Source organism: Apostichopus japonicus, chromosome 17, assembly GCF_037975245.1.
Source record: "Apostichopus japonicus isolate 1M-3 chromosome 17, ASM3797524v1, whole genome shotgun sequence".
In the NCBI taxonomy this organism is placed as follows: Eukaryota; Metazoa; Echinodermata; class Holothuroidea; order Aspidochirotida; family Stichopodidae; genus Apostichopus; species Apostichopus japonicus.
In genome coordinates, this window is record NC_092577.1 from 7,783,644 (window position 1) to 7,808,708 (window position 25,065).

Consider the following 25,065-nt stretch of genomic DNA (forward strand, 5'->3'; position numbering starts at 1 on the left):
ATATATATATATATATATATATATATATATATATATATATATATATATATATATATATATATATATATATATATGCGGGCGTTGTGCGGGCGTTTTGTTCAAGTGGTTAAGGCAGTGGACTTGCGATCTAAGGATTACAGGTCCTAGCCCTGGCCAGATCATTGCGTTGTGTCCTTGGACAATGCACTTTATCTCCGTTGCCTCTCTTCACGCAGGTGTATAAAATCAGACTTGCGAGTTAACTTGTGGATATAGTTGCGTGCACTGGTTTGTGGCTGCACCCTATGGAAAGTCGCCCGGGGGAACCCATGCTTGTGGTGCACTGTGGTGCCCCAGGAGAAATTGATCGAATCGTGCAAACTTTGGTGTGTAGGTGTGACAAGTTACCAATGACCAGGGATAGGTTGTACGCTGTGGTAAACCCTTTTTGTGTGAATAGCGTTCTAAATGTTGGTTAATAATAATAATAATAATAATAATAATAAAAATAACCAGTCCTTGGATATTGTTTGGACGCTTCGATGTTTTGGTCGGTATCCGACAGCCCCTTTCCCCTCCATCCGTCGTCCCGATCCTCCGTCTACCACATAAACACCTATTATAGAAGCGCTGTAAGGCACTATCTCTAGCAAGCAAACATATTAATGTGCTAAAGTTGCTGAAATCTGCTATTTTATTTTTGTTTCAATATTTACTATGAAGCCTCACCTATTTAGTAGGACATGATTGTTGGCATTCTACGTGGTCGGATATGTACGGTAATCAAAAATGTTGATAAACATAGTCATATATATCCTAATTATTGTAAACAATTTAGCTAGAGGAGGTGATCATTTTCGAATAACTGGCACATGTATTTTGTAACACCAAACAGCTTGTGTTACTAGTAATGGCTATGACAATCAGTTTTATTATCATACTGCTGGAATGGAATGGCCTTTTCGAAACTGACCATTTAATGTTGCCTGCTATTAGACCAGCGACAGTGTCGTTTGATTATACAATACAACGGAGAACGCACAAAGTGGCTACAGAAAGGTGAGCCATTTTCATGAAATTAATATGAAAACGTCAGTCAGAGTAAAACTCTTGTTAGCACAATTCAGAGCTCACCTCACTGTGATACCAAAAGGTGGCATTATTAATCGAGCATGAGAATACAATAACGTGACTGTTTAACTTTGCGCCTATTCAACAGATCGAGGTGTAACTGAGGCGTGATTTCTATTCTGTTCAAGAACAAAAAACCTCATTGCCATTTAGCACGTAATATGTGGGTCGATGGTAGTTACATTCTGCATGTCAATGAATTGCTGTTATCATTGAGTGCCTAAACAGTCCTAACTCGGTCAAAAAGCTCCATTCCATTGATTTATGAGGACAACAGGGCAAATCTCAAAATTTGGTTATATGAATACTATGATGCGTGTCGTCACTGTCGATGGAAGTCGTCACACACACACTAACTTAGAATAGTTATTTTGCTTTTAGCTTTTTATCTTTATTAATCTTATTACGTCGCATATGTTATATGTTGTGTTCTGATCCTAATAGTTTCAATGAAGCCATAATTTTGACTAGAAGTTTAATGTTGAAAGTCCCATTCCTCAGTGAACTTCTCAAATACCTTTCGTTTCAACTGGCGAGTATTATCACTAAATAGAATCTCTGTGATACCATGTCGACCAAAAATGCTCTTGAGTTTGGCTACAACCGCACTTCTAGAGGTTGCTGTCAGACTGATAACCTCTGGGTAGTATGAATGATATTCAGACACTAGTATAGATACTCTTTGCTTTCCCAAGTAAACTAACTTGCACCAACGTTTTGCCACGGTCTCTCTGTGACTTCATGTGGCAAAAGTGGTTCTACTTTTTGTTTGTTTCTGAATCACTGGCGTGTATCACATTTCCTTTCCATTGAAGCTATTTGTCTTGGCCCATGCCAGGCCAATACAGGGCTTCACGTGCTCGAGACCTGCATTTCTCAATGTCCTGGCTTGCAAAATATTAATTTACGGAGTGATTTAGGAACAACGATTCTTTTGCCATTGAATAATACCCCGCTTACAACACTACGTTCATCTCTTACATTCCAAAATGGCTCTATTGAAAAGATCGGAATCAATGCTTTATGATCCGTCTCAACACTGACCTTTGGACCACATACACATTAGTGAAAACGTTCACAAGCATACGTCATAGCCAGGAACCCTTTTTATTTACTTTATTTGAGCGTATATTTCGTTTCAGCTACTGTCATTGCTCTAAATGCATATTTATGCAGTAACACTGCCCTTAACCCTGAAATGATGCATCAGCAGAGATTGTTACTTATTTGTAAGGGTCATTTAACTTTTGTACAGGATCTGTTGAAAGAAGCCCGTTGACCCTTGTTCTTGAATAGTTGTCCAGTTCTACTCAATTTGCTTTTTTTAGTATGCTTCTTATAAAGGCTCAGTCAGATATAAATTTGTCTCAATATTTCACCAGTCCAAGTAGCCTTTGGAGGTCTTTGGGATACTAGAGAGCTGCGTATTGAGAAAGGCAGCAACTTTGTCTGGGTCTGGCCTATTCCTTTACTCGAGTAGATGTCTCCAATTAGTTTTAACTGAGTTTGGTTTAACTGACTTTTTGTCCTATTCAGTTTAAAGTTTGCATTCCTCGTCGTTTATTTTGTGTACACTTGACTTGTACTTGGTCAAGTCTATAGCACTCTCAATCATAACAGGATAGAATCACACAAATAATGGCTAATTTTACCATTCATGGGGTTGGTTTTGGACTTCACTTATAATTAGTTTAAAATTCCTACCTGGGGTTATAATCACCCAGTCTTGCTGTAACTGAAGTATAAATTTACTCGTTAATGGGTTAATATATAGCTCTACCAGTTCTGTATTTTCGGGGGTAAACGCGACCTTATTGTCATATATACGGGGTACACCCCTCAGTCCGACAAGTTTTCAGTCCGACAAGTTTTCAGTCCGAAAATAAAATACACGTTTTCAGTCCGAAAATGAAATACACGTTTTCAGTCCGAAATGAGATACAAGTTTTCAGTTGGAGAATGAAAGCATGCAGTTTTAATGCCATAATACCACCAATAAACGGTGACAGCCCGAACTGATAGTAAAGAAATCGATTGAATCTTTCGTATTATGTCTCACATCACCGGCCTCAACCCAACTATCAGTTACAAACATATGTAATCCGTTCTTTGCTCCTTAATCCGCTTCCTGTATAGTCATGGTTTATTTGGTTCTAATTCCATCAATGCAATTTACACTTACCTAGCGTCATACTTTCATTGTGTTACATTTTGTACTTTTCATTCGACTGCCAAGTATTGCTGACGAAGGTCTCAATATATTTTCTAAAACTTTACTCCTTATTTGTCAATTATGAGTCATATATATATATATATATATGTGTGTGTGTATATATATATATATATATATATATATGTGTGTGTATATATATATATATGTGTATATATATATATATATATAAATATATATGTGTGTGTGTGTATATATATATATATATATATGTGTGTGTTTATATATATATGTATACATATATATATATATATGTGTGTATATATATAAATATATATATATATATATATATATATATATATTTGTGTGCAATTTTTGCAATTTAATAAAACAACATTCAAATACTTGAATATGTAGTACAAAATGCACAGAAGGTCCACTTTGTTGGGGCAGTTTTAGGTGATTTTGTGTTTTTCCCCTTCATACCAAAGTTAAGTGTACCACTGCCCTTGGAAGTCCCCCCCCCCCCATCCATACACTGAACCTTCAGACTCACACATAGACTCGTAGACCTGACGTCAAACTTGGTAAATTGTTATTTTTACAATTGGACACATTCTACTAGGAGCAGGGATACTATGAGCAGGGATATTATTATTATTATTATTATTATACGGTGGAGGGTGGGGCGTGACCGTTTGAAAATGTGATCATAAAGACCTCTAAATGCAATGATTATAAAGCAAACATTTAACTGATGTAACTTTGGACACTCCCTCACCCCTTCTCGGCCTCGTGCACCCCCTCACCCCCTTCTCCCCTCTTACACCCCTCACCCTCTTCTCACCCTCTTATATCCCCCTCGCCCTCGAACTCGATAATCTTGTTCATATACGATACTTTTCTTTCTACATCTTCTACAATACGTATAAGCAATAATACAACCGTCATCTTGTATGCAATTCAGAAAAGGCTATAAGAAAGCCTTGTCGTTAAACACTGGCGAGCAATAATTGATTCATTTATTAACGTAACGTTAAGTTTGACTTGACAAGACTCTTCGACCGAGGAGCCGAGGATTATGGTTCATTTCGTCTTATATGTTTACAAGAGGAACAATTAAAAATCAGTAATCGCACAAAATGAATTAAACTCGGGCTATGATTTTTTTATGAGGTAGTAATAATCTTGAAGCGAGCGACTTTTTTTTTTTAATAATGTAGAATTTTGAAGCCGTGGTTGCTTCTATCAAGATTGATAATTTGTACACAATGATCAGTTTAAAGAAACACATGACGATAAGAAACCCTTTGTTGTTCATTTTAATTGTCTTTTATGGCGTTTAGAGATAACCAATTCCAACTCATGTGTGCGGCCTTTGTACTCTCAGTAAGATGTATCTATTGAGACAAAAATGTTCATATATATTGGCCATTCAAGTGATTCAACAGGCAATATATAAACTCAACATAATACGCGATATAAACGGGGAGGTTTTCTGCTGTCTCTTTAGATTGTTACAATTTTTTTATTATTATTATTATCACCACAAGCATTGTAAATATACTTTGATGTAAATATATCTATTCTTAGAATTTTTTTATAAAGTTTCCATATTGATATTTTTTATCGTCATATGGCTTTATCACTGCTTTGCATATATGCCTATTATTAATAAAAATGAGCAAGGTTCAGTATGGCCTATATACGGTATACAAAGCCAATTTTGAAGGAAAATGTAGAGAGATCTTTTAGAAACATATCATCTTTTTTGATGATTAATTTTGAAAGTGTCTAAATGGTTTGTATCATATGACTAATTATTTCAGTTTTTAATATAATATTTCCGCGTAGACGTGTGTATTCCAGAAAGAAAAAGAAAGAAGTAGATATTAAAATATTATTAAAAGTTATCGCGTCCTCATATACTTGTAACGAACATAATTTATTATGTGCAAATAAAGATTTATTTTCAATATTGTACCCCGTCACTGAACATTTATGTTAATTATATCGTTTTCAATGTTACCTACATATAAAGAACAGCGTATCAAATTTTATGAGATGCAGGTAAACATTTACAGATTTACAGATATAAATCGAACGTAACGTATACATGCGCATGTAGGGAATGGTTACCCCTCCCCCCCCCCTCCGTGCACGGACTCCCATGGGGTTTATGCGAGACCTGGATATGAGTATAAAAATTAATTAGCAAACAGCATACTGCCTTGAGGGAAAACACTTTCTTCACCTTTTCCTCAGCTTATTCTATCCGAAACAACATATATAAATATATATATATATATATATATAAATAAATATATATAAATATATATATATATATATATATATATATATATATATATATATATATATATATGATAATCTAATAATATATAGGCCTATATATATAATGAACAGAATATATTTAAGCTCCGACTGAGAACGTGGATTTTATGAGAACGTGGATTTTATTTTCGGACTGAGAACGTGTCGGACTGAAAACTCGTTTTTTTCGGACTGAAAACGTGTATTTTATTTTCGGACTGAAAACGTGTATTTTATTTTCGGACTGAAAACGTGTATTTTATTTTCGGACTGAAAACGTGTATTTTATTTTCGGACTGAAAACGTGTCGGACTGAAAACTCGTTTTTTCGGACTGAGAACGTGTATTTTATTTTCGGACTGAAAACGTGTCGGACTGAAAACTCGTTTTTTCGGACTGAGAACGTGTATTTTATTTTCGGACTAAAAACGTGTCGGACTGAAAACTCGTTTTTTCGGACTGAGAACGTGTATTTTATTTTCGGACTGAAAACGTGTCGGACTAACAACGTGTACCCATATATACCCTATAGCAAATACCAACAGTTTGGAACACAGAGCTGCCCAGGCGACTATAATCCCAACAAACGAAGCCGATGGCCGAAAAAAAGTTACACTAGGCTGTTCATACTAGGGATTTAACAAGACTTCTCTTTGTATTACGTATATACGCCCCATTCGATCAAACTCTTGTTTGACAGCACGTTGTGTGCTGATCCGTGAAAGTTAAGGACATGGCAGCTGTGATGGTGATGATAACTGTCGTTAATTAATAGCCATGATGTCGAGGGCGGTCTGCCTAATGGATATACCTCACATTTATATTAATGATTACATAACGTTAACATATGACGCTCGTGTGTGCTCTCTAGCCTGCTGATCTGTAGTGAGCGCAACAACAACAATACGGCAACCAACGAAGAAACATTATCAGTGGTATGTACAACGTGGAGGGGGGGGGGATTGGAATAGGGGGTACCCACCTTCATCGCTAGTTGGGTAAAATATTACAGTCAGGTTTTTTTTCTCCGAAGTTTGAAATACATCGGCCATACGATTAAGGAAGAGTTTACGACAAACGTTTTTTGCACAAATTTGGTCAAGTTTGACTATTGACCTTTCTTGATCACGAAATGTTTACGTTTTTACATTAATATAGTCGCTGTAAACTTGAAGTGTCGTATGTCCTACATGATTTTGAAGCTTTTGACCACCTTTAGTTTTGGGTTATTTGACCTGTGATCCTATTACGTCGTTAGTCACGGGGGTAATACATATCATGTCCTGGCATAGACCCACTATATTTGAAGTCCATTGCCTTACAGTTATGAGACTTTCCGAAACACATTTTTAAGCACTTCCGCACATACACACAGAGAAAAAAGAACGAAAACCTTTCCTCACATGACCCCTAAATGGAAGCCCCTACCGGCCCATTTCCTACATGGGAATGATGGACAACCTTGTAACATTACATTTTCCACGCCATGCATTTCCATGGCAACCATAAGAGCAATAATATGCAGTAACAGCCAACTGACTACAATAAATCATTCATATATAAATTACGTTGATAGGGATGCGATAAAACCGTCAGCACTCCGTGCGATTGCGCACTAAAGAAAACATGTAACTCTTTACAGATCCACCCATTTAATGCTTTATTTCCATGCTTTGCTTACATCCATCCATGCACATCCATACTGAACAAAATGCACCTATGGAGATCCAGCTTTTCTCTTATTGCAGTATTCCTCGGACTTATTTTATTGCTGTACACACACGGTATACTGAACCAGCAATTTAATCGTAGGACGAAAGCCGAAGTAGTGTCAGTTCACACCTGACGTCAAAATTGTCTATATCATCTTTACTGATTTCCGACAGTGTACATCCATGCACTCCGCCGTGGCGCTCCAGCGATAACTGTACCCATCAGCAAGTTCTTGGAGGAGATGTGGACAAGCAAGTTCTACCTAATGTCAAGTTTGATCAAACGACGAGCCCTTACTTTACCACTGTTAATGTTATGGAAAGGAAAACTGTTTATCACATAAACGACAAACTCGTGATCAAAATACAGGCAAGAGACTGGAGAAATGAACCAAAACTGTATGGCGGAGACTTTTTCAGGTTTAAGATATTCAGTATGAATCCTTACTCGGCTTCAAGAGAAGATGAAATGACCGATTTTCAGAATGGGACATACTTTGTATATTTCACTCTGCGGTGGAGTGGTAAGGTCAATATTTCTGTAACACTCATTCATCCTGTTGAACTACTTCCGCAGATGACTCTCACTTTGTCTGGGAAGGTCGGATTGAATGTTACCTTTGTAGGCCAGTTCGTAGCAGGAAATGTAACTGAGGATGTTATCTGTAGGTACGCAGAACTTGAGGTAAGTCGTCGTGGTTTTTCTTTTTGTTACTATCTACAGTAAGTGGCTTTCGCAAAGGGCTCCGGAGACACGACCCACTAGGAAAATTAGTCGGAGGAAAATGTTCAATTGTGTGGTTTTAAAGCTCCTAAGAAAATACGAACAAACGTTAAGATCAAATTATAGCCCTATTTCTAGTGTAAAAAATGGCTCTAAATGTTTTTTGTTTATCCCCTGAGGAGGATCAACCGGCGAATCCCTAAGTTTGTTGGCTTCAACGAATTTAGGACCACGTCTACTTTTTCATTAGCTCATGGAGCTGCCCCTGTCCCTTTGTTGCAGGTTTCTATTTTTATTTGAACCGGTCTCTCCCCCCCCCCCCCCTCACGCCCAACCTAGCTTTCTACCATCTTAGTAAATTTGTGCGCATGGCTTTTTGCAGTGATAATTATACAGTTGTAATTGAAGTAAAAAAAAACAAGCGGAATGTACATCTTCATCTAAAACAACATAAAGTCAACTTTGATTAGATGGTAGTTTGCAGACCATTGAAAATGTAGTCCATCTTATTCTGAAAGTTAGTCCTCCCTCACGTTTTGTACAACAAACGTACAGCGTCTAAAACTTGTAACTCTCTTAACATGTCCACTACCTGGAATAAGATTTCCATGGTTTCCATATAAATATTTTCCATGGGGTCATCATTTATTACCATCATCAACCCCCAGATATGTGACAAAGTATATGAAAACTAAATTATATCCAAACGTCAACACTTTCTGTAAATTGATTCGATTATATCTTCAACATATGATAGTAACTGCCTTACTTTGCACACACACTCTCACACACACACACAACATCCTTTCGACGGTCCTGAATAAGACCATGCAGCGATGGGCATCAAAATAAAAAGATCACGTGATTCCTATAAAAATATTTCATGAATCTTGATGTATATTGACTGCAGCTTTGTCTTGGGGTTTGAATTGAGCGTTGTTCTGGCGTTCAGTTTCCAAACTTGGTCATATGAAATCAAACCTGTAGGACTGTTTGGCTCCCCTCTGTACAATCACCACGTGTACAATAACCTAAGAGTACACAACACACGAGTATTGTGCCCCTTTAAGAATTCTTGGTTCCTACCTGTACATTCTTTGTGCGCTCTCCAACTCAGAATTGTTTGCGGCAGATCTGCATTGGTTTAGCATTTAGGAGTTATTTGGACATCAACATAGCTACTATATTCTTGGAAAAGCTTTATTAAATGAGTTTTCTTTTCAATAAGTTGACCTTGTGTAATATTTATCTTTTTCTTTCACAGTGGCCATTTTGCAACTTAAGTAACCCTCGAACCCATGGACCATGGTACTGTCAGAAACCTAAGGACCCTAGACTGAAATGCAAAGATTGGAAGTATCATAAAATGTACAAAGGTACTTTCTTAAAATTAGAGGAAAACTTATCACCGCTTTCTAAGTCGCTTTTAATGAAGTAAGTGCATTTTCATTCAGAACACTACCTCAAATAAGATTTTTAAAGGGAGGGGGTTTGGGGGACAAACCATTTATTTTATTTCAACGTTCAACTTCCACGGTTGTGTTCTTGTTCGATTGTTTTTTAATTCTTGTTCACGAGAAAGCATCACATGTAAAGAAATCCTCGGTGTCTATAGTTCATCTTAAATGAACTACACGATTCTTTTATTTTATCTGAATCTCTTTCCTTTTGATTTTACTTCAAATGGTCGCATTTTTTTTTAATGGTATTGTTTATATATTTTACAAATTATGTTAATCTTTTAACTTAACTTACTTGACATATCAATGGAAAGGTAATTACATTCGGCGAAGAAGATCTACGTGAAGTCGTTAACCGTATGATCGAAATAGACTGACAAGAAAACCCATAAAAGAAGACTTTACATAAAACTCATTTTAACGTTTATAATTACAATTTGATAACGGCTATTAAGTCCTTATATATCGTGTCTTTTTGGGAATTCTGATTAACTGCTACTAAAAACTCAAATAATCAAGAATATTGGAACCTGAAATATTTGATCACGTCGACAAATCCTAATCCAAAATGATGTTATAAACAAATATGAATTGGCAATTGCATCTAGGGTCGAATACAACTCAATCCAATATTTGTTTGGAAGGGTGTACCAGACTAACAAAGAAACGGTGGAAAAAATTAAAACTTGAGCTAAACTGTGGATAGATTACCATTTAAAAACAGTTATACTAGAAGAATAAGAAGAAATTCATCTCTTTTAGAGTGACTTAGTAATTTGTTTGATTCACCAGATCCCATATGGTTAAAATTCCCGCAAATCTGCCGGTGCTTGTTGAAGATGTCTTGAAGCTAAACCTACCAATAGAAGATAAACGCCGAATGGAGTTATCCTACTGTGCAATGAATGGTACACCTGCTGGAATGCACACGAGTGGCCATTTCTTTCAGAATAAATGGTATCCTAACGATTGTAGAGTGGTCGATTTTTCAGTCGATACAGGGATGAAATGTCTTTCACATAAAACTATAGTCTACCATTCTACCATTAGACAGGTCTTTGAGTATGTCAAAGACTATTACAAAAGATACTTGGTTCAACTTCCATTACCGGAAGGTGCCATTAAAGGACATGGACCTGTGGAATTGAAGAGTGTTAAAGATAAGATTTTAATTAAATATCACTTCCATGGCCTACCTAGCTCCGGGACCGGTCTAGTTTTAAGAACAGATTACATAGAATACATAGTAGATCGAATCAATTCTAGGAAGGATGGCTGTGAGGTCGTCTACGTGTTGTCACTGTGGGCTCATTTTATAGCCACTGGTAAGATATTCTACGTTCGAAGATTATTAGCGATAAAGCAAGCAGTGACTGCGTTTCTTGATCGTTGTCCTAGGTCAAAGGTCATCATTAAAGGCGCTAACACGAAAGACCATCCCACCATATGGATTGCTATTGTTTCTAGCGAATGGAATATAGTTCAACATGAGCTAGAATTGAGGAAGATATTTCGAGACGAGAAGAGAGTTGGTTTTATCGATGCTTTCGACATAACTAGAGTACAGCCTTTCAAGGATCAAGTTCATCCAGACAGAAAGAGATTTTAAACAGAATTTTAACTTATATATGCAAAACAAATCAATGAAACAGCCCAACTCTTTGACGTGTATAGACGAAACGTAGCTACGTTTATCTAGATTTTGTTAAAGCTGCATGTGGCGTGAACAGGGGATGGGGTGGAAGCCATGGGGAAAGACTCCCACCGCCATTTTTTTCCAAAAGCACTGTCGGGGAAGTATTAGACAACTCCTCGAGCCCAAAGACGTCATACGGTGGCAACCCAGGGGGTGAACGGGTGTACAACTCAACTTGACAAAAAACTTCAGCGCAACTCTGCTTTTTTACCTATAATTATATACCTAGTTCAATCGTAATAAGGGTCATGATTTTAAAAGTTCAATACATTCTGAGGGAGGATCCTAGACCCCTCACCCCCCCCTACCCACTATCCCCTCAAACCCCTCCCCATATATCATATCCGTCTTCAAACCCCCTAGGACCACACAAGCACATTTAAAAATCCTAGATTCACCTCTGGTTCCTCCATAAAGGTCCATGCTCTTACTTAGTCAGTGAGTGTATAAAGGTCCATGCTCTTACTTAGTCAGTGGGTGGATAAAGGTCCATGCTCTTGTTTAATCAGTGGGTGGATAAAGGTCCATGCCCTTACTTAATCAGTGAGTGGATAAAGGTCCATGCCCTTACTTAATCAGTGAGTGGATAAAGGTCCATGCTCTTACTTAGTCAGTTGGTGGAAAAAGGTCCATGTTCTTGTTTATTCAGTGGGTGGATAAAGGAAGGTCCATGCTCTTACTTAGTCAGTGAGTGGATAAAGGTCCATGCTCTTACTTAGTCAGTTGGTGGATAAAGGTCCATGCCCTTACTTAATCAGTGAGTGGATAAAGGTCCATGCTCTTACTTAGTCAGTTGGTGGATAAAGGTCCATGCTCCTACTTAATCAGTGAGTGGATAAAGGTCCATGCTCTTGTTTAATCAGAGAGTGGATGAAGGTCCATGCTCTTACTTAGTCAGTGAGTGGATAAAGGTCCATGATCTTACTTAGTCAGTGAGTGGATAAAGGTCCATGCTCTTGTTTAATCAGTGAGTGGATAAAGGTCCATGCTCTTGTTTAATCAGTGAGTGGATAAAGGTTCATGCTCTTACTTAGTCAGTGAGTGGATAAAGGTCCATGCTCTTACTTAGTCAGTGAGTGGATAAAGGTCCATGCTCTTGTTTAATCAGTGGGTGGATAAAGGTCCATGCTCTTACTTAGTCAGTTGGTGGATAAAGGTCCATGCCCTTGTTAAATCAGTGGGTGGATAAAGGTCCATGCTCTTACTTAGTCAGTTGGTGGATAAAGGTCCATGCCCTTACTTAATCAGTGAGTGGATAAAGGTCCATGCTCTTACTTAGTCAGTTGATGGATAAAGGTCCAGGCTCTTACTTAATCAGTGGGTGGGTAAATTTACATGGTCTTACTTAATCAGTGGGTGGAAATCCTGTGCACGTCACTGAAGTTATCTTTCCAGCATAATTATGTATTGTAGGGAATAAAGAGCTGATACGGGAATTTATAAATAAGAATGTGTGGCCCTCGGGATCTATGAAGCCTGCTAACATGTCGGGGAGTGCATGTGGAGAACCTGCAACTAGAAAAAGTGGGTGGGTAAAACTTGTCAAAAGGGACTATCTGGGGCTTTTAGACTAGAAATAGGTTCTAAACGCAAATGATATGCTAATAAATACTTGTTTTTCGATCTGTCTTCTTTTATTGCAGTGAGGTTGGAAAGTAATGAAATAGGGGAGAGTATGTGGTGTAATAGACACCGTCACACGCGTTCGATCCACATCTTCATTGTTTGTTATTGTCAGATTCACTTACTGAATTACGAGAGCGTTGTGGTCAAGTGGTTAAGGCAGTGGACTTGTAATCTAAGAATTGCAGGTTCGTGTCCTGGCCAAGATCATTGCGTTGTGTCCTTGGGTAAGGCACTTAATCTCCTTTGCCTTTCCTTACCCAGGTGTATATAAATGGGGAATTGCTAGATAACATGCCCTTCTCCAGGGCACACCTAGATGTGGTGCACTGTTTTGTCCCAATAGGGATTCTTTGATTTGTGCACACTTTTGGTGTGTAGTTGTGACAAGTTACCAATGACCAGGGGTTAACTTGTGAAGTCGTGTGAGGGAGTCTTCGCCTAAAACAAAACTGTAAACCTTCGACTTTCAACTTGCTTTACATACGCGTATAGTTATAGGATGTCTACAATGTCTTACAATGAATATTACATAATTATGCAACGATTGATGAGAGAAACTCTCTATAACTTGAAATAGGCCTATCATTCATTTTATTACCGTAAACCCCTGGTGTAGATAGATCGATCTGTCCTAGTGTATTATGTGTGAACGCAACATGTCTTTATCTAACATGATGAAATGTAAAAACCATTAAAACATTTTATAACCGATCCCGTCATTTCATCATTATCGCATATTACTCTTTGTATATGCCATCATTCCCTTTCTAAAGCTCTTCTGAAATATATGTACTTTTCATATTGTTTGGCTTTTCTTTGTTCCAATGATGTTTAACAAAGGTTATGCTTCAACACAAAAGCGAAACTAATTGTTTGTCCGATTCAGCATATGATCAGATTCTATATCAGAGCCTTCATAACTGAATCTGTATGATGTATGACTGTGGTGCAATAATACACAGTACTGCAGTTTAGTCGTGTATATTAAATAGTCATTATCTGACTGATAATATCAGATATTAACATACGCGCCAGGTGTTTACAGACACTCCTTAGTCAGTGGAACATTTTAAATAGTGATGTGTGGGCGCGTGTGTATAGAAGCTGGAAAGATTCCGTCAGTTTAGAAAACGGTGTCGAGGAACAGCAAAATCACCTTGTCTATCTTATGTCTAGCATTTCTAAATTGTCACAAGTAGTCTTTCCTCGCCCTATAGACTGTATTTCACTCCCGCCAAAAGCCTGCTATAATTAGAGCGATACTTTTGACTTCCCTCAGAACGATTGTTTAGTTATATTTAAGGTGCCTTGCCGTACGCTTTCTGAAGCTAAACTACAATATTTCCAATTCAGGTTCATACGCCTCATCTTAGGAACCAATCGGCTTTTACATTTCATGCAAAAAGTTGCTTCCCGCTCTGTACATTTTGCAAAATTGAAGAGGACACTATTGAACATTTATTCTGGTCCTGTCATGTGACGTCTAATTTCCTTTGGATTGCCAGCAGAACATTGTTGGTAGACAGTTTATTTGCTCAAAAGAGATTTTTTCTTCTGCTCGTAGAAAAAACATGGCATTAAGGACTTGTTTTTCTCATTCAATAAATGAACTTTGAGACTCTTCTTACTGTTATATTTATGTAGAAGCATGGACAATCTCTGATTTTTTGGTTGTTTTATTATTCACTGTGCATTGCTATACATGTGTGTGTGTGTGTTTATGTACGTACGTTCGTGTTTGTAGGCATATGTGTCTATGTATTTGTATGTGTATGTACATTTTTGGGTGTGTGTACGCCTGAGTTTTGTATTCACTGTGTTACGAGGGCCCATTGTAGCGTAACGCTAGTCACTGTTAGTGAGAAACCTAATGTTATAATATAGGAAGTATTTGAAATGGCGTTCGGGACGAATCAATATTTGAAAAAATTAGGTCGGGTTACCGTGACAGAATGTTATTTATGTAATGAGCAATACACGATTGTTCTGGTATATTCCTTATGATGACACGCTGGTCTTGGTATCCCGTCGGCTTACGTGAAATCCCGTTTTACGCTGTGCTCGCATCTTTGTGGTTTCTCTGGAATGTTCGCGAGATATGCAAAGGACTTCCGGGAACGGAGAAACTGGGTCGAGTTGTTACTCAGGTGTATCGAGAAAGATCCAGATGATTCTTGACATGGCGAATCGTATAAAAACCGGCCCCAGATCGAAAAGTCTCTCAGTTTCTGAACGATTACAAGCGACGACACATATTATACCATTCTACTATATATCGTCAGTGCTCAACTGCCAGTAGTTTCTGAGGGATTCAGATATCGATACCAAGATTGATTCTACACTTCCATTCAGAAGTTTGAAGAGGACTTTGCTGTGAAACTACAGTTTTCCAGTCTTTATTTCGGAGAAGGTGAAGAATTTCTGTCTCCGTTGAGGAAGTTCTTTACGCCAGGAGTTGGTGGCTATAAAGCTGATTTTGGACTGACTCAGGTAAAATGTAGTCGGCGAAAAGTTCGACTTGTGCTTCACTCGATTGTGGCTGGAAGTCCGTCTTCTATTTTGGAGCATCGCCGGAAAGAAGGTGACTGCTGTTTCTGGGATCGCGAGAAACTTCGTCGAGGACCAGTGAATTTCGCGGTACAACGGACCGAGAATCGTCGTCATCAAGGTCTTGACCGCTGAGGGATATCGCCGTTGGAAGAGACCAGCGTGTTTTAAAGTGTATCCTATCTTGTTAAGTTTGTGAGTAATTTTCTATATATTTGTAATTACCACTTGTTGTTGTTGGTTCAAACTCCATTGTTCAATATAGTTTACGTTCTCATTCAAATTCTCTAGACTCGTCAATTTGTCTGTGTTCCTTCCAGAAACGAACCCAGGCTTGTGTCACGTTAAAAATTAATTATCAAGAACTCTCGCATTCCAACGTAACAACTGAAGGTATGATTTTATGGATATGTATATTTATGTATCGGTATCAGAAGAGAATAAGAAATACTCATTTCAGATTCAATTTTCCGCATTGTGTAAAAATATTCCTTTGTATCATTCAGATGACATACCTATGTTGTTATCGGAACTCTAAATATAATCGATGTACCGTATACATGTATAATAATCGTGAATAAATGACATGAAAAAAAAATGAAAAAAAGGACCCAATGACCGATATTTCAAAGGTGAATTGGTGAAATTCACTCTGTTATCAAGACCTTCAATGCGCACGTGTTACTGCTGTGGTCACATGAGCGTATGTACGATGTTAATCTAACAGCAACATATATGTAATTAAATGTAAGGTGAACCAGTTAAATGGGTACGTGTACATATAGTTTCACTATACCTAACTGAAGTATTTATATGAATACCAATGTAAGATAGCATACATAACTGAAGTATATATATAAATACCAATGTAAGATAGCATACATTATACTAAATTGCATCTAAGCAAGAGAAGGATTGCCAGCGTGCTATACTCAGGGTATCTAAGACGGATATAAAACCTGGTCCGACTCGGAGTGCTTTTGACAGCCATGTCCCTGGCAGGATCTGGAATTACACCCTTAAGTTTTCCTCAAGTGTGTTATGAATAAAAAACGCACTATTCTCAATCCATCTTTGATTTCGGTCCCTTTCATTATATTTCGTGTACCTTCATATTTTCCAAAGCACACCAGGGACCTTGAGATGCATGACTTCATCCCCTCCTTGTCCACCTTACCCTCATCGTGAGGCCTGTCCGATCTGGGGCTATCTATATACATGGGCAACAACATATATACGAAGTCACAATTTCGTTCCTAAACGTGGCTTTTCTCTCTAATGCCATAGCTACATAGTGCATGATATTCATGCGAGAACAAATATACACAGGCCTTTTGGAAGCCATATATTTACTATTATTTATAAGATCACTAATCGATATGGCCTGCCGTATATGATGATAACCTACTTTCATTCTGGATGAATATGTATATATGTCGATACGTGAGATGTTATTTATCATCTCTTAGCGTCTTGACGAATACGGCTAACTTTCTATTAACAGCTCAATTCTGTTTCGAAGAAGATAATATAGATAGATGATAATGAAGATGGAGAAGGCGATGGGGATGGCGATGGTTTCGAATGCCCCAACCCTCCTCCCCCACCGGATTCCCCCTCCTTCATCAAATTGATTACCCTTACAATTTAAATGTAGGACCTACTCCGCGATGTATCGTCTGTAGCGCACCCTGTACGGAACTAGACGCACCGTAAAGAACTACTGCACATAGGCTATGTTAATTTATGGCGCTACCGACCTGGGAGTTTGCTCAAAAGCTAGCGTGGATGTCAACTTTGCAGAACGCATGCATCTAACGCTAGGCAATATTTATGTAACGAATAAATAATTATTTTGTAAGCAACCGCGAAGAACACGATACAATGTGATAAGGTCACAACGCGGTATTCCCTGTTAACATACATACACACGTGAAAAAATCGCGCATCACGCGCACTCTCCAAGCATAGTATTTACAAGGAGAAATATGGATACATTTTTATCTTCGTGCGCAACCTTAGAACCAAAATCCAGTGATTGTGTTACAACGCGGTATTCGACGCAGTAGCATATATCTGTTAACCAAAACATACACGTATGAACAAATGCGCGTGCACTCCACTATATGCTAATGTGACTGTATTGCGTCACAGATGAAACCATAAGTTTTGTACACAAACAAAGATCCAGATAAAGAAGATGATCGCTTCAGAGTGTCACATGCAGCGGCCTGGTTGTATTTCTTCATCTCGAAGTCTAGAAAGTTAAAACCATGATACTGCTTTATGATATATTAGTCATAGCCTTGCCCTTGCTCTATGTTATCGTTGAATATGCTATCTTCAGCATTCCGAGATTAACAAACTGGAGTCGGTAAGTATGATGGTATTATTTATACTATAAGAAGTTAAAAAAAAAAACTGATTATATCATGTTAGATCTGCTCGAAACTCTGAGGTATACCTATACTTACGAATTTGACGATGCTTGGTTGGTTGCCCCAACACAATAAACTTCTCTCTGTAAATTTTGCAGGCATGCGTGAGTTTAACGCAACTATTATAAATTAGTTCATGTCGTTTGGACAGTACGGGGATCCCGTGATGATGCGGTGGTCTGTTTCAATGTCCCATCGCCGCAGGTTGGACTAGTCTGCCGGTACCGATATTAAACATGTTAACATATGACTGGCTACGTCCTGTCGTAATTATTTAAATTTTTTAATTATCTTTCGCATTTCTCTGCAACATGACCAATTGCACCGTCTCGTCTATACTTCTAATTTGTTATGGTTTATTTCGAAAAAAAAATGTCAGCTGGAAAGAACAACCGACTGTCGCCCTTGAACTGAGCAAACAGCAAGAAGGATACGATGAGAAACAAGAAAAAGCAGATATCCACGGTAACTATAATATGATCGCGTCTTGTACATGTATAACATATGTAAATAGTATACGTTTAGCTCACTGTGATAATAGGCTGAAAGACCATTCTTAGTCATGTTATGTTTTTTTTGGCCTAACATGCAGCAACCCTCCTGTACGATGAGAAACGCGAAGACGCAGATATTCCTGGTAAATATAATCTGATCGTGTGTTTTACAAGTATCAAACATGTAAATATTATACGTTTGCCTCACTGTGATAATAGGTTATGGACCATTCTTAGTCATGTTATGTTTCCCCCCTCATATGCAGAAACCTTCCTGTACAATGAGAAACGCGAAGAAGGAGATATTCACGGTAACTATAATATTATCGTGTTTTGTATGCATGTATCAAACATGTAAATATCATAAGTTGATCTCACTGGGATAATAGGCTGAGAGATCATTCTTAGTTATGTTATGTTTTTTTCCCTCACATGCAGCAACCTTCATGTACGATGAGAAAAGCGAAGAAGCAAATATTGGCGTTAACTATAATATTATAGTGTCTTGTAAATGTATAGCACATGTTAATATTATACGTTTATCTCACTGTGATAATAGGCTGAGAGACCATTCTTAGTCATGTTATGTTTTTCCCCCGCATATGCAGCAACCTTCCTGTACGATGAGAAACGCGAAGAAGCAGATATTTGCGGTAACTATAATATTATAGTGTCCACTGTCATGTACATGTATAACACATGTAAATATTTTACGTTTATCTGGGACAATAGGCTGAAAGACCATTATTATAGTCATGTTTATGTTTCCTCACTCACATGCAGCAACCTTCCTGTACAATGAGAAACGCGAAGAAGCAGTTATTCGTGGTAATTATAATATTATCGTGTTTATACATGTAAAACACAATGTTACCTAATACATAAAAAATGTGTCGAAATACAGTGGTAATATCGGTAGTCGTGGGGTTGAGGTGTATGTTGGGTGGGAGTTTATGGCTAATGATCACGTTTATAACCTGTAAGCCGACCAATGGCAGCTACTTTACGAGACTCCGCTAGCAATTATCCACATTTCGCTAGCAAAATTTAAAAGGAAATGACCTTGTTCGCGAGGAACATATTTAAAGGAAATGTGTTTCTTTTGTTCATGAAATTTCATCTTCCTTAGTATATATACCTTTTAATTATAGTTCAAAGGAAACTTTCGTTTAACAAAGGGGCTAGTGGTATGCAAGTAAAAGATCCTTATGTTTACATACGGCTCTGGCATGTACTGGTGAATAGTGTTAGACACGTAGTTTTAGGCATGTTAACTTTTATCGAAGCGTTACATTCGTTTTTAGAAATTTAATAATTTTGTTGTCTTCAATATACTTAATCGTATTATCACTACAGTCCCAACAAAGTGTTAATTACTGGTTAATTAACTTTAACGGTGTTCCAAAAATTAGATTTAGGCTTGTTAAAACAATGGAATTAAAGTCGGTGCTATGATTAGGCCTAAAGCATTACATGTTGGCCTAATGTATGGTACATATAGCCCTGCGCAGGGTAATGTAAAGATGAACCATACAAGTTTCGCCCGATCAGAGATACATAGATTCAGGAAGGGCGCCACTATTTTCAAACGGTTTTAATTCAGGGGATTCCCCGGTGTTCAAAGTCAACTGCTTTTTTATTTTTTCATGTCTTTTTCATTGTTTCTACAAAACATTTGTTCTTGAATATCGAGGGGTTTTCCTTTTTTTTAGGGTGGGGGGGGGGGAAGGGCTGCACAAGTTGGTTTTGCCTATGGTGTAAAATACCACACTCAGTTATATCCTTCAGGTATACCTCACCATGATAATAAGTTGCAGAGACCATTCTTAGTTATAGCATATATTTTGTCGTCACATGCAGCCGCATTCCTGTACGATGAAGACTTTGCCAAGCGTCCATGCCTGGAACCAATGAGACCGCGATACCTTGTCAAGTGGGAGGAGCTTAGTGACATAACTGACCACGGTCTAAATTTAGATCAGGTACGCAAACATATAGTTACATATAAGCAAAATAAGAAGCCAGTGCGCATGCAGGCTCAATCTTGGGTGACTGTCATTTCTTAAAGGATAACTTTAAGCACAAAATTAATTTGGAAATGATGTAAAACTTTTAAAAGAGTATTTGCCCTCAGTATATGTTGTATTTCTACAGCACATTGAAAATCCGAGAAAACGACTTGCTAAACGACTAAGGTTCATCGATCAAAGTGACTGGATTATGTAGTTTAATACAGAGACCATTAGGAGACCGCACATCTCCGGCCAAATGATATTTTTAACGATTTAGCGGACTGACGATAAAGATTTTTTGACTAAAACATATCAGGACCCAACCTTATGCCCAAAGATATCCCTGAAAAACATACGGTATTCAATTTATATCACAAACAGATTGAAGGCTGGGAAGTCAACGAAATGTTTGCTACTAACGAGATTAACTTTGGTTACAAATCAACCTTTGACAAGACTATGCCCGAGTACACGTAAGTTAAATTGAGAACTAAAGCTTTAACGTGACTATAATCAGTTCATTCTGTGGTAAAAAACCATTACTGTACATTGTACTTATTTAATTATATCCAATTTTGAATGCATCACTTCACACTTTATCAAATTCCTTCAGAATTCCGTTGAACGATTCTATTATGAAATGTATGAACCTGATTGCGAATGAGTATGTGCCTTTTTGTCCTCCTTATTAATAGCAAGTATATGTGTATTTCTCATCTTCATTAGGACCATACTGGAGAGGGAAGATACACCAGAGTACAAAATAAGATGGGAGAGGGCATGTCGTCTTGCGGATGAGATCGAAGCGAAAAAGAGAGCCGACCAAGCTCTCCAGGCCAGTCAACCAAAAAAGCGAAAAAGGAAGCCTCGTCGTTCGATCAAACGGGAACAATGCTCTTGTTAATGCAATTAAAATAAAAATTCCCGCCATAAAACTATTTACAGAATGCAAACATTTTCCAAAAATTGTCACTTCGATCAATTTATACATATAGGTATTGTTTATTGAATGTTCTAATAGAAGAAAATATGTCTTATCATGGGGGTCATTTCTCTTTGTTAAGTGTAATTCCTGGGTTTTAAATTAAATACTCGAAAAATGCGGCAGCTTCGATTGGGTTGGACGGCTACATTACCACTATATCCTATGGCAGCTGTAACTGACTTTCACGGTGTTTCTGTTGAATATCTTGTGTAGTTTCGATGTCTTCGGGAAGTGTATGTTAATGATAAGCAAACGCATAGCAATCACTCACACAACGTAAGAAAATGAAGCTTGCAACTGCCGACAAAAAGACACTTGCCCACTAAATGGAAACTGCCAGGCATCAAACATCATATACAAGGCCGAAGTGAAAACCACCGACAACTGCAAGATTTACATAGGTCTAACAGAAACCCCTTTCAAGCTTAGATATGGCAACCACAAGATGTCATTCAACCACAAAAAAAAAACAACAACAACAAAACGCAACGGAACTCACAAAGCACATCTGGCAGCTGGAGCAGAAAAACAAACCATTCACCATCAATTGGTGAATCATTACAGTCAAATGTTCTCGAACAAAACTAACTATACTCCTCATCGTACAAATGGAGTAAAAGCTTACGTTTTGTGAAATTTGATGTGTGTTCTGTTTTATTTGTTTCTTAATTTAATGATTATTATCAGTTGTTAAACACTTTACTATTATTAGACTTTATTATGATTACACCTAATTATTATAACCGATTATTATCACTATTTAAACACTCAAACACTAAAAAAGTGTATTGATGAAGAATCATAACCCCATCATTGAACTTTGTATCAATCTACCATACATCTCTTGCTTGGGATGCTGTTAACGAGACGATATATATCTTTTACTGTAGACCTGCACCAAACAGGTTTACAAACAAAAACCTCTATCATAGGTCATTTGAATGCAAGAGGGGAACAATATTTAATTAAGCTGGGTCCATTTCTTGAAAGGTTGTTATTCGAAACAAGTTTACCGGGATATGTTTACAAAATAAGCTAGGTTGATTGTACATTGAAATGTCGAAACTGTAACACATCGTCCATTCGCTCTGGTCCTAATTAACCTCCAAATCAAGATAACAAATTCATCTGGTTACAGTTTGAAGATGACCTCAACCATCTAAATTGTTACATCACATATTCATGTGTGCTGCATTTACATGGAACGCCAAACAATCCGGAGTGTTCATGAAAGTGAGTTTATAGGGCCACACGATACAAATGGTGTGCATCCTCAAATCAACGATCTATACTTTCATAAAACAATTACCGAGGATAAAGCTTAGGAAATAATCGCAGGAGCCTGCTCCACTTAACCAGATTGAAGACACTCGGCTACAAAGACATTGACATTTGTGTATAGACTTAACAGAACCTTCAAGAATAACTCCAAGCTTGGTAAAAAAAATATTTTGGTTGTCATTACAAATATTTTAGATTACATCTTCAAGTTAGTATACATGTGCTAACATTAACACTGCAGTAGAATTTAGTAAGCAGACGAAGAAATGAAACGGACCACAGAATCTTTGATCTTTTTATTTTATTTTAGTCGATATCGCGATTTCACGGCGGTTCTGAAGGGATAAACAAGATATAGACTTACTGCTTTAGTATATAACACGACATTCAAACAATTTGGTATTCTTTGTCAAGGTGTCTTGTGAGTAAGACTAAATCAACGTAGTTCTGACATTTCTTTAATCAAGATTTTACAGGTTAGCTCAACTTATCAACTCCATAGAGTCATATGTTTGATGTGTTGTCAAGTTTATTGCAAAGCGACAACTCGACAAATTTCTGAAAGTTTGAACCTCGAAAACAATAAGCAATTTTTATTCTGATGATGTCGTGCTTTACTGACACAGTAAGTCTACATCTTGGTTTTCCAAACCTTCATACAATTCATACACAATAACAAATTAGAGTAAACATTTTCAAATCAAACTTATCTCTATGGTTTTTGTAGTCGCAAGTTACATATGAATTTGGTACAATTAAGTTATAAAATGGATACCAGACTGCAACAAACTAAATATGGGTTCATTTATTTTTTGACAAACGAGGACATGTTGTACTGTATGACAGGTACAATGTTAGGTGTTTTGAAACGAAAACATAAGGTCCGTGTTAATACTCTCTAGTAGGATTACGGAAACATTGACTTTTCCAAGTTAATCACGTGGAACAGCGCATCGAATACGAACTGTATGGCTAATTAACTATATTCTGTCACATTACCTATGTTTATTATACAAACAGATCTCTCATTACCTTTGTTTAATCACGTGAATGGTAAAAACGGTAAAAGAAAGCTAGAAAACGAAAAGACAAAAGAACGAAAAGGGAATAAAGAAAGAACAATAGAAAAATGGCAATTACGGAAACATATATAAACAATGTGTTATATCGGATATAATATATACAAATTAAAACAGCTATTCATGAAAGTCGATTTAGAGTTAATTTTAAATTGTCCTTTCTTAGCAATTTTCTATTGGAAGATAACCCCAGAAATGGGTACAATAATATATGCACAAAGAGGGGATAACATGAAAGGACCTGTTTGTTTGCTTGCAAGAGTCTTAAAGCTTGGACAATTAAAGCCAAACATTAGAAACTGCAAAGACGTGGTTACAACAAAATAACGATATTTTCATGTTCTTACAGTGTTACAGGCTCCTAAGTAATCTCAATAATTTGTATGATTTTTGCAACAATTAGTTGTATTATAAATCAATATCATAGAATATTATAAATTAATCTAAGAATCATAGTATAGAACTGCCTGGTGTGTGTGCATATCTGGTGTGTGCAGAATATTTGGAAAAGTTGAGAAGCTTCTAGAAGAGTTAGAACATTTGAGAACAATTTAGAACATCTCAACAAGGTACACATTGGAACATGCTAGAACATTGGAGTGCTGCCAAGGGGACATCCCCTGTGCTATTTTTAGAACACTAGGTGAGGATTTCCTGGAAAGGTGAAGTGACCTTTTGGATTGGTTGAACTGAGCTGGAGCTACTGTAAGATGCTTCTAGAATGGATGGACATTGCAAGATCTTTCTGGACTTGTGAAAATGCTATATAAGCACCTGATAATTTGAGATCAAGAGTTTTTAACCATCTTGGCTCCAGGGGTTTAATAACCTCTCGCTCAAGTGAATCCTACAATTCCAGTGTGAGTAAATACTCACTTAGTTTGACAGTAAAGTTGTAGCTGTCTTTTCATTAGTGGATTTGCTACAAGTTTACCGGCTTCGAAGTCGCCCATCGTTGTGTAGCCGTCTTCGGTTCTGTGCCAGTCAGCACTACTTATTGTGGCCTCTGAGTTACCCAAGGACAGGAATCCAAGGATAAACAAGCTGCAAGCACAACTTGGACATACATTAGTAGTCGACCTCCGAAGTGGAAGTCATCAAGCTGGGAGCTGGATTTCTTCAATATTGGACATTCGTCCGTCTACAAGTTTCGCTGGAATATTCGCCAGGACTTTTTGTCACTGCGCTCGCGTCGCGGCACACACCAGGTCGTGAGTAAATTATAGTATAACTTATTAAATCTGTTTTAGTGTAAACTGCTTAGATATTGATAAATGATCTTTGTTTGATTTTAACTACCTTGAACACACAATTAAATAAATACTTATTGTTATATTTAAAGTTAAATTTTACAGTGTGCTGTTTAGTCATTTGAGTTGTGAACCCAAGGGGAGGTGTAT

General features: G+C 37.4%; 2 protein-coding genes across 3 annotated transcripts; both read left to right on the forward strand.

Annotated features, from left to right (window-relative positions):
• Positions 1-882: 882 nt before the first annotated feature.
• Positions 883-11,116, forward strand: LOC139984540 (NXPE family member 3-like). Its single transcript, XM_071998472.1, has 4 exons — positions 883-1,038; positions 7,498-8,008; positions 9,312-9,481; positions 10,300-11,116. The coding sequence occupies exons 1-4, from the start codon at positions 890-892 to the stop codon at positions 11,114-11,116; spliced, it is 1,647 nt and encodes a 548-aa protein (XP_071854573.1). The 5' UTR covers positions 883-889.
• A 6,443-nt stretch (positions 11,117-17,559) lies between these two features.
• Positions 17,560-25,012, forward strand: LOC139985142 (uncharacterized). 2 transcript variants are annotated; one of them, XM_071999389.1, is made up of 6 exons: positions 17,560-18,279; positions 18,575-18,619; positions 19,092-19,136; positions 20,169-20,290; positions 20,702-20,793; positions 21,047-25,012. In XM_071999389.1, the coding sequence occupies exons 1-6, from the start codon at positions 18,126-18,128 to the stop codon at positions 21,222-21,224; spliced, it is 636 nt and encodes a 211-aa protein (XP_071855490.1). In that variant the 5' UTR covers positions 17,560-18,125; the 3' UTR covers positions 21,225-25,012. The 2 variants fall into 2 exon arrangements, with proteins under 2 accessions (XP_071855490.1, XP_071855491.1); XM_071999390.1 differs by lacking the exon at positions 18,575-18,619.
• Positions 25,013-25,065: the final 53 nt, after the last annotated feature.

What these genes read in the sequence shown, in the direction of transcription:
- LOC139985142 (XM_071999389.1), top strand. Translation starts at nt 18,126, where the DNA reads ATGACCAATTGCACCGTCTCGTCTATACTTCTAATTTGTTATGGTTTA. An exon ending in CGAAGAAGCAGTTATTCGTG is followed by an intron (nt 19,137 to 20,168) that starts GTAATTATAATA and finishes CGTCACATGCAG; the next exon opens with CCGCATTCCTGTACGATGAA. An exon ending in ACGGTCTAAATTTAGATCAG is followed by an intron (nt 20,291 to 20,701) that starts GTACGCAAACAT and finishes TATCACAAACAG; the next exon opens with ATTGAAGGCTGGGAAGTCAA.
- LOC139984540 (XM_071998472.1), top strand. Translation starts at nt 890, where the DNA reads ATGGCTATGACAATCAGTTTTATTATCATACTGCTGGAATGGAATGGC. An exon ending in CACAAAGTGGCTACAGAAAG is followed by an intron (nt 1,039 to 7,497) that starts GTGAGCCATTTT and finishes GATTTCCGACAG; the next exon opens with TGTACATCCATGCACTCCGC. An exon ending in GTAGGTACGCAGAACTTGAG is followed by an intron (nt 8,009 to 9,311) that starts GTAAGTCGTCGT and finishes TTTCTTTCACAG; the next exon opens with TGGCCATTTTGCAACTTAAG.